The following is a 10,594-nucleotide window of genomic DNA, read 5'->3' on the forward strand; positions in this document are numbered from 1 at the left end:
GGGTCCTATCCTTGGCTACCAAGTGGAACAGCTCCTTGCTCTCTTCTAAATGACAACCTTTCAAATATTTAAAGCAGTCATGTATCACAACTGAACTCCAGACAACAGTTCTCTTTTCCCCCTGGAGAAAAGTAACTGCCTTGGAGGGGTGGGTCTTCATTTCGTTGTCCCCTGTGCAGCTTGCTGCACTTCCACTAAATGAAAGTGAACATGCATGCACACACCTCTCACAAAGTAGCCAATTTAAGCACAGTTTGCAAGCACACACTTTTGTGATCTCAGTGTAGCAATTTATTAACTGGAACTGGTGAATGTCACCGTCTGCTGTATTTTAACCAACTTCTTCAGACTAACAGGAAAACATAAGCAGAGCAGCCTAGGGGGTGGATTTTTCCTCCAAACAAACAGAGGGACTCGGCTCATTTCTCTTCTTTTTACATACTCACTAGGAAGATCCAGGTGGCTCTGCCTACTTGCCATGCCCATTCAGCTTTCCATTTAGTCTCATACACTGTCCAAAACAGGAAGTCTACAGGCTTTTGCTAAGCCTGCCGAGATAAAAGGACACATGGTGGCTGTTGGAGTGGGTGAGAAGGAGCCTGCAAAACTGGAGGGAGGGGTAGAAGCCCTCAACCAATTGAAGGAAGGCTTTCTGTGGCTGTCTCTCTCCTCTCTCCCTCCCTCCCTCAGCCAGTCAAGGGAAGGCTTTCTTTATCTCCTCTGTAAAGTAGTGCCAATCAAGGGAAGGCTTTCTTTGACAAGTTCTCTCCTCCCTCTGTCTACCAATCAAGGGAAGGCTTTGTTTCTCTCCTCTGTGAAGCGGTGCCTCAGTCCTCAGCCAGTGGAACACAACAGAGCAGTTGGTGGGCCAACAGTTGATGGAGTACACACCACAGTCAATGGGAGAGTTCCATTTTGCCAATACCACTACGCTTTTATTGTAGCTTGTCTGTGAACTCAAACCCTTCTTAATGGTCTTTGGAGAGTACAATGAGCAGATAATCCATAAGACACATACCTGGTGTATATTAAGACAATAATTCAACATCTGATTGGTCACATGGTTTTTTTGAATCTGAATTTAAGAATGCTAACTTCATTAGTTTTTGGTTTAAGTATACCAAAAAAAAGTAAGTAGCTTGAATCCTAGTGTTTGCAATGAGTGGAAAATACCTAGCATCAGCAGGATGAACTCTGTAACAGAGCAGTACCTTCACAATGGTGGAAACAGAAGAAAGAGTGAGGTGTGTAGATTTTGAGTACACATGCGGCGAGTTCTAAGTCAGGGGTGTCCAACATGCAACTTGGGGGCCGAATCTGGCCCCCGAACAACTGACTGTTACCTCCTTCCTTCTCCCTGTCCCTTGCTCCCTTCTGCATCACAGCTTGTTTTGCCAGGCTTGATCAATTGCACAGGAACTACATAGAAAACCTCTGTTTTCTCTATTGGCTGAGGCTTGTGGAGAAAGGGGGGGAGGCAGACATTGCTTTGCCAGGCTCTCTCAATCACACAGCAGAGCTACTGAGCCAAGCCTCTCTTCCTTCTATTGGCTGAGGCTCCTCCCCTTCCTGGTCCCCAAGGGAAGGAAGGAAAGAGCCAGAGCTTCCTTTGCCCAGTTCCCTGGATTCTATGGGAGAAATAGAAAAAAGCACCTTGAGTGCTAATGAGCGCTAATGTTTTAAGACCAATGAATGCTAATGTTTTAAGCATGTTTTATTTTAATTTTTTAAAAAAAAAAAATCTTTAATTGTGTTTGTGTCCTTTGTAAAGTTTATATCTCTGCTACCTAATCTTAAATAGGAACACACATGGCCCAGCCCGACAAGGTCTCATTTATGTCAGATTCGGCCCCATAACAAATGAGTTTGACACCCCTGTTAAATCAATAGTGTCCACATTGTTCCAGGAAACCTTGGTGGTTCTCAGTAAGATTGCTAGTAATGGTGGACAAGCATTTCTGAATGACAACTATCCCATCCACTACCATTCTTATTTCTGGTGTGTGTTGGTACAGGAGAGCATTGTGTCTGTTCTAGATCATGTTCTGAGGTCATGTGTCAACACAAAGGCTCAATGGCATGAATTGGAATATGCTACAAAAATACACAGGGATACAGTATCAGATCCACAGAGATTCCTCAGCAGACATTAGCTTGGTTAAGTGTATAGCTAGAACACTTGAACAACTCTGCTCTAAAGTTTAGAAGTTCACGTTACTCACAATGTGTCCAGTTCATCATCCTTCAAGTAGTGGTAGACCTACTTAAACTCTTCTGTTTGGAGCTCTCTTAATTTTTTTTTTAAATAATTGGCACGCAGTTACTTGAATGCTGTTTTTATATATGATTTCTGCAAATAGGAACTTGAACCATCCATAAACACCCAAGTCGTTTGTGCCTCTTATTCAAGTTACCACATTCAGATTTATAAACAAATACATAGGGAATCCACAGGAGAATCTCATTTCCCCACTCCATTCTTTACCTTTCCCTCACCTTTCTCTTTTGCTTTATCCCCATCCAGCTGTACTTTTATTCTTTTCTGTAACTTTTTTCTTATATTTTACCTTTTAAAGTTTGTCTCTGTCCCAAATCTCCCATGCTGTCAAAACTGAGTCGTAGGCAATGTTGTTATTGGATTGCCTACTAACCTTGAAAATGGACAACATAATATCAGTGGCACACTTTTCTTTTATAAGCAGATATTGCTTTGATGATTTTTGAGTTTGCCTAACCCCCAGTATATTTGTTTACATTTCATATATTCTGTTCGTCCCCCAGGCTTGTGGGGGAAATCTCCCCAATTTGTCCTTGGCTCCCTTGTATGGATTTTTTATTCCACACTTTATGGTCTGGTTCAGAATTAGATGTAATATTTATTTCAATGTGCAGTCTGCCTTGTCCATTGTAGAGCCCTAAAAAAACTTACATAAGATTTCCTGGAGACCTCCAATGTAGGCATTGGCCAAAGCCAAATGTTCATAGTCTTTTTAAAGCTGTTATGCCATGGGACCTTTAGCCATACTCATTTTATACTAAGCAGAAAATAGACACAAAAGGGGACTGGCAAGAAAATTGTGGAGAGAGATTTTGTTTTTGCTTCCTTCTCTTTCCCTCCTCTGTCAAAGCTCCCTCCTCTCTTTTTTTGCCCCCATCCCTTATCTATCTGTCCTCCCTAACCCCACTTCTTCCCTCACCCTTTCTATGTCAGTTTTCTCCTCTCTTTCTCCCCTACCCCCTTCTCTAGTAATCCTCTCTTACCTTCCCTTTATCCCCTCACTCTGTCAATGTAACTCAGTCTGCCCCCTCTTACCCCAGCCTTTCTCAGACAATGCCCCACATTTTTTCCTCAACCCCTTCTCAATCTGCTTCTTTCCCTTCTAATCTTCCTCAGGCAAACTGTCGCTCTTCCTTCTTTCCACCCTCCCTAAGAAAATGCCCCTTCTTTCTTTTTCTCCCCTCAAACAATCCCAGTCTTTATCTTACCCCAGACAATCCCCCCTTCTTTATGCCCCCCCTAATCTTTTTCCCTATCTTTGAGCCTGCCATCAGCAGTGCCTGGGAGCAGCTTTAGTGGCACCTGGGCCTGGAGCAGCTCCCAGCATCTGCTGCTCCCAGGCATACGGCAGCTTCACCATCACAGCAGATGCTGCAGCTGCAGCAGTCAGCTGGGCCCCACAACAGTTTATTTAATTTGTAGGGAATTTAAATCTCCATTTTTTAAAACATTTTAGTTTTTTTCTGAAAACCTAGAGGCCCCTTTTTGTAGAAAAATCAATTTGGGGTAAGTATGGCCCTGATCTGCAAATTTAGATATTCACTAATGGGGACCGCATTTGAGAAATGGTATATAGATGGCACTTAAATATTTTTAGGTCCAAAAGGAGGGTTTGAATTATTTCTGGTCTTGCATGTTTGTATTTTTAAAAATCTTTTTGAAAAGCAGCTGCCAATTGGATGTTTCTATAGTACTGTGAAAGGTTTAGCTTTCTTATGAGAGCATTTATCTTAGTCCAAGCAGTGACTAGACAAACATGTAAAAACAGTTTTTCATGCATGTCTTCTCTTCTAAATCAGTTATTTACATGAGGAAGTTGCATAATACACCTCATGCATTGGATAGTATAAATCAGGGGCCCCCAACCTCCGGGCCACAGACCGGTACCAATCCATGGCCTGGTAGCAACTGGGCCATGAGACAGAGGTGTTGGACCACCCCTTTTGCCCACCCTGCACCCTTGCAGGGGAGACAGCCTTGGAGCAAGGCAGAGCAGCCCCACCACTCAGCTGATCTGCAGGGGTATTTAAATGGGAGGGAGAGGCAAATTGGTTGCTTCTGCTGCCTGGCCACCTAGTGGAGAGGTGGCAGAAGCAGCCTGGAGTGGCAAAAACCCCAGTGCCACCCACCCCCCACCGGTTTGTGGAAAAATTGTCTTCCATGAAACTGGTCCCTGGTGCCAAAAAGGTGGGGAGCCGCTGGTACAGACTGAACTCTAACAACTCATTGCACCTTGTTATTATTATTTTTAAAAAAATATTCAGAGTACCAATGGTCTTTTTATTTGCAACCATAAAATTGTTTTGGTATTAAATTGTGGGTTTTCATTAAAAAAATCTGTAATCTCAAAAGACAACTAGCGTGCAGCATTTTTAAAATAGGTACAACCATTCTCAGACACCAATTTTATTGTAAACAATTTTACTTCTTTATCTGTAAAATATATGCATTTTCAGTTTTCAGTTTCAGTTCCTCCATGCCTAGTTGAAAGATTCATCATTTGTGGAAGTTAACTGTAGACTGTTAGATTTCAGTAATGAATATAACTACTATACAAATATTATGTTTGGAAGTGCAAAGGGTCTGACTTCTTGCAGCCTACATAAGGCATGGCTTTTCCCATGTGTCAATATTTTTGGTATTTCAGAATTTAGCTCTTTTAAATTATGCAGATTGAAAGCAACTACCACATATACTAACACTTTTCTAAATGTTGCTTTTCTTGAAATAAGTATTCAGTTTTTCTCTCTCTTTCACATGCACATGTTGTAAGCCCTTTCCTGAAATGTTGCTATAATGGTATCTAAAGCAGCTCTCATAATAATAAATAAGACCTTTTGTCAACAGAACATGTAATAGAGTAGGTACTGTAAAAATAAGATTAGATTGGTTAATTTAGGCTTTGTTCCAGCAAATCTGTTGAATACTGGACTGATGCCTCACTGTTTTCCAAAAGAAAGTTTTTCAAGTTGCTTTTGGCATCATAATATGAAAAACAAAATGTCCTTGAGTTGGCCTTTAGGGTAATTTGTTCTTGCCATTTTTTTTTTCAAAAAGAGGTCACCATTGACCAAAGTTAAAAAGTTAAAAGTAGATTTAATACTGCCATCAGGCACAGATACTAGTCTTCATAATGCAGTTTTAAACTTTGCATTACGTATTTTAAGAAAGCTAAAACTAGTCCTTTCAGTTTGGGTTCTTAAGTTTATACAGGACAGATTAGTTATTTATTTATTAAATTCAATGTATTGGCTGCCCTTCCCTGTAAGCAGGGCTCCAGGTGGCTTACATCAGAAAAATACAATAAAAGTAAAAACAATGTTAAAATACCAGTATCAATAATGAAAAACAGATTACAATCCAAGATGGTGGTAAAATTTCAGTACGCACTTGCCCCCTGGAATAGAGGGAAGGTGGGAGGGAGCCAGGATTTGAAATTGCCAGATCATCACTGTTCTCAACCAAATGCCTGGTGGAACATCTGTGCCTTGCAAGCCCTATGGAAAGGTAATAGATCCCATAGGGCAGGGGTGGCCAATGGTAGCTCTCCAGATGTTTTTTGTCTATAACTCCCATCAGCCCCAGCCAGCATGACCAATGGCTGGGGCTGATGGGAGTTGTAGGCAAAAAAAAAAATCTAGAGAGCTACCGTTGGCCACCCTGCAATAGGGCACGGATGTTCTCAAGCAGAGAGTTCCACCAGGGCCAAAAAGGCTCTGGGCCTAGCTGAAGACAGCCAGATTTCTTTGGGCCAGAACCACAAGGAGGTAATGTTCTTTCAAGGGCATACTGAGAGGTGATTCTGAAGATATGTGTGTTCCTGACCACTGAGGACCTTAAAGGTCAAAACTAACACCTTGAACTGGATCTGGTGCTCCACCAGAAGCCTGTGCAGCACAGGTTGTACCATCTGAGGAGTCTGTATTAAACTCACACAGCCACGTTCTAGACCACTTGGAGCTTCCAAGTCAGGTACAAGGAAAAGCCCACGTAGAACAAATTACAGCAATCTGTCCTGGAGGTGACCATTGCATGGGACCATATGGGAAAGGCCGGAATATAAATCGACCAAATAAATAAATGGATTACCATGGCTAGGTTTGGGTAAGACAGTTAGGGAGCCAGTTGCCTAACCTGGTGCTGCTGGAGAAAAATCAGCTTGGCAATCTTCATAGCCTTGGCCTGCGTAGACAAGGTGGCATCCAGAGTCTCGCCCAGTTTCTTAATGGTAAAGGCACTCTGTCAAGAGTTGGGAGATGACAACCCAACTCGGCTCCCCCACACAGCCAGCCAAAGAATCTCCATCTTACCTGGATTCAGCTTCAGCCAACTCTGCTTTGGCTACTCAACCATGGCCTCCAAACTCTCAGCTAAATTCAAGTGAACTGTATCTGGTTGTCTGGATGTCATCAGCATATTGATGACACCCTAGTGGCTCAGGAGCCACAGGTGGCTTTTTCACACATAGTGTGTGGCTCTCGAAGCCCCCACTGCCCAAGTGGCTGGTTTGGAAAAGGCACTTAAAGTTAAAGTTGCTTCATTTCCATCTCTTAAACATATGAACATATGAAGCTGCCTTATACTGAATCAGACCCTTGGTCCATCAAAGTCAGTATTGTCTTCTCAGACTGGCAGCAGCTCTTCAGGGTCTCAAGCTTAGGTTTTTCACACCTCTTTGCCTGGACCCTTTTTGGAGAGGCCAGGGATTGAACCTGGGACCTTCTGCTTCCCAAGCAGATGCTCTACCACTGAGCCACCATCTCTCTTCCTCCATCTATTTTCCTTCCTTCCTTCCTTCCTTCCTTCCTTCCTTCCTTCCTTCCTTCCTTCCTTCCTTCCTTCCTTCCTTCCTTCCTTCCTTCCTTCCTTCATCTGACATTCATGTCTTGTGACTCTTTGGCCATCCATAGCTCTTTGGCCACCTCTGCCCTAGCCCGAAACTGTGTACCAACTGAGCAAGGGTGTGTGTGTAGGTATTAGAAAACATCAGGGAGAGAAGGGCCTCCTGAGGGACCCCACATTCTAGAGGTACCTCAGGGACACTTCCCCTCCCAACACTACCCTCTGTCCCCAACCATAAATGAATTTAATGTCACGTTGGGATGTCCATGGTATGCAGTGAATACAGAGATGCTTGACTTTTATAAAAATAAATGAGACTGAAGCATGCATCATTTGTAAAATAAGTGCCTTTACTATAGCTTCAACTGTCTTGGTCTTGCATTTCTCCCAGTTCTAAAAGAAACAGCAGTTTCAAATTGAAAATGGATATTATTATATTTGAGGAAATTATATTTACAGCCAAAGTTTGCCTGAGATATTAATTTCATTCAATTATCATCTCTTAAAATTGCAGAGCTTTCTTTTCCACTTTAACCTGTGTTACACAAAGGAAGTTGTGAAAATGTGTGCAAGAGATACAAATATATGCAGAATACTTTCACTATTGGAGATTTATCCAAAGTGTCTTGCAAAAACTTTTATGAAACTTTTAATATCAGTTGTCTTTTAGTGTTAGAGCCGGTGTTATATGATGGCAAGAGTTCAATGTTTGGAAATATGATGCTTTTACATGCTTTTATTTATCCCAAGCATTTTGGGGTAAGGGAAGCAACAAACCAAATTAAGTAAAACTTTTCCTGAGTTCAAGTCAAATCAGTATATGAAATAACACACCATTACTTTTGGGGGCTTTGGGGCCTCTTGTATTACCAGAGAAGAAGAAAAACGCATATTTATCTCCTCCGGCCAGCCTTCACACACATGCATGTATGTACCAAATATCTATAGCTCTTTGATATAGATGAAACCACAGAAGTTGATTGGTTTCACATTCTGTTACCTACATGTTTGCTGTCAATAACCTATACATTGCATCAGCTCAGCCAGTGTCAGGACAGAGGAAGTCATAAAAAGCAAGGTCACATCCTAATACAGGCCTGCTTCATACCACTAGTTATTTATTGTACCATCTTCCTTGAGGCAAGCATGAAGCTGAATACATCAAAATATACAAAGCAACAAAATGTGAACTCAAAAGCAAAATATTTTAAATTAATACTTCCCACTAAGAACTACTTACACAAAACAAAATATGTCTGAAAACTGTATTCTGCTTTTCCTCCCCCAATATCAGAATATATAGGATTTCTTTTTCAAAGGAGAAAATTGAATGTGGCCATCTGCTTTTAAAACTTACTTTATGTTGAATTTTGTACAGTTATAGCACATCTTAACTTCTTAGTAAGGAGTAGTAACAGTGCAATCTTAAACTAAGTTAGCCATAGCTCTCACAAGAGTTGTCCTTGAAAGGGCAGCTTTCTGTGAGAGCCCTTTCAGCCCCACCCACCTCATAGGGTATCTGTTGTGGGGGAAGAAGATAAAGGAGATTGTAAGCCACTCTGAGACTCTGATTCAAAGAGAAGGTTGGGTATACATCTGTGGTTGTCTTCTTAAAACGAACAGGTAACATATTTCACTGTTTATACTACAATGCTGGTGTGTTAATAGTATCAAGTATGTGCTTGGCTCCCTTTCACCTACAAGGAAAAGAAAATGTGGCAATGCCCATATCTTGCATCTGGGAATGAGGGTATCTTGTAACGGGACATTCCCATATTATACAGAAATACATGAATAGGCTTGCTTGTATTTCAAGCTAGGGAAAAAAGAAAATGTAAGGTTAACGCATGAGGCACTGTTCTTGTTTTTGTGCAGATTGTAACATGATTACCCTTAACTGACTAAAGTTTTAAAAAGCCTTCCTTAGTGCCTTCAAATAAAGGGCAAATCTCTCCCAACAGTATTGGCTTACTTACAAAGGGTACCAGAAGACTTCAGTGTTCACCACTGATATTTACTCAATCATTTGAAATTGTTTGTTAATATGTAATTCATGTAATTTATTATGACCGTAAAGCTTAGTCATCTATCTTTATTTTCACAGGAGAAATTCGTTTGACTCCTGAAGATTTTGCTAGGGCTCAGAAATACTGCAAATATGCTGGTAGTGCTTTGCAATATGAAGATGTGAGTACTGCAGTTCAGAATCTACAGAAAGCTCTCAAGTTACTGACTACAGGCAGAGAATGATGCCTTTGTCCGACGGATTCATGACTTGCACCTAAAGAATTAACAGTCCCATTACTCCTACCTTCAACCTGTGAGGGAAACAGTTACACAAAAGCTTTTGATTTCTGTGACAACAAAAGGAAATCTGTGTGTATAAAGAATCTTTATACAGATTCTTTCTGTAGACTAGTGTGAAGCTACAGCCCCTCACCCTTCAAATGATTGAAAAGAGGAACAAAAATGATTTGACTACCATAGCTTAAATTCTGGATGCCAGTTCATGGCATTTTTAGTTCATGGCTGTAAATGCCTCAAAATTGATACTGTTCATGAAGGTTTTTTAATATTCACAAACTTGAAAGGAAAAAAGGATCAATTTCATTGGATTGTGCCTAGAACTCATTGCAAATCTTACATACAATTGTTGAAAACAAAGTATGCTTTTTAATTGGACATTCATATAATAAAATGATATGCCAGAAGAAAAGAAAAGCTGAAGATGAGTTGTTTTTAGGAACTGTTATATCAACCATGAGAGCTTTAAAGATCCTATAGGCAAACCACTGTGTTCTTGATAAAAGTACATGTCAGAATTTTTTGTTCTTCCACTTTGGTTGATGAAAGATGATACACCTCAAATCTAAAATTTAGATCCAGACATCTAAATTTTGAGAGAGGTTGTGTTTGTTGTCAAGATTGGAAGAGAACATGACTGTAATGCGATGATGAAATATTTGGACTTGATTGAAGTTGAGAGTTCTTTATTTACATCTGCTGTTCACCCAGACAAAGATTTCTTCACAGTCCCTGAGTTGTATATTCCACTAACATGTTGGACCCTCTATAAGTGTTGTTGAATTAGGAATATGCTAAGAATGCATTTATGATGTTTAATAATAAATAAAAACCTTTTAGTATCAAAAGTGAATATGCTAAACTTTTCTGCTAAGCATCATTTCAATTTCAAAAGAAAAAAGTTTTTTACTGTTTATCCCTGTATCTGATAAAATAGCAACAGATTTCACTTTTTTAGAAAAGAAGAGGAACTACTCATACTTTTAAAAAAAGGCTGATACATTGTTCAAGGCTCATGCTAACTACAAGGAAGAGCATGTTGGGAGCGGTGTTCATCATATCATTGAGCATTTTAATTGAGCAAGATTTAATTATAAAACAAGTTTATATTTTTTTCCAATTTTCCCTGTAGGGTTGGTGCTTGATTTAGATGGCTCTGATAATGATAGG

General features: G+C 40.4%; 1 protein-coding gene across 2 annotated transcripts in view; it reads left to right on the forward strand.

Annotated features, from left to right (window-relative positions):
- The window catches only part of VTA1 (vesicle trafficking 1), a 54,408-nt gene extending 44,136 nt beyond the window's left edge, over window positions 1-10,272 (forward strand). For both annotated transcript variants that reach the window (XM_060240316.1, XM_060240325.1), the window contains one exon: window positions 9,225-10,272. In XM_060240316.1, coding sequence (XP_060096299.1) covers window positions 9,225-9,370 — 146 coding nt within the window. In that variant the 3' untranslated portion in view covers window positions 9,371-10,272. The remainder of the gene's footprint in view (window positions 1-9,224) is intronic.
- Window positions 10,273-10,594: the final 322 nt, after the last annotated feature.

The sequence above is a fragment of the Heteronotia binoei genome, chromosome 1 (genome assembly GCF_032191835.1).
Source record: "Heteronotia binoei isolate CCM8104 ecotype False Entrance Well chromosome 1, APGP_CSIRO_Hbin_v1, whole genome shotgun sequence".
Classification (NCBI taxonomy): Eukaryota; Metazoa; Chordata; class Lepidosauria; order Squamata; family Gekkonidae; genus Heteronotia; species Heteronotia binoei.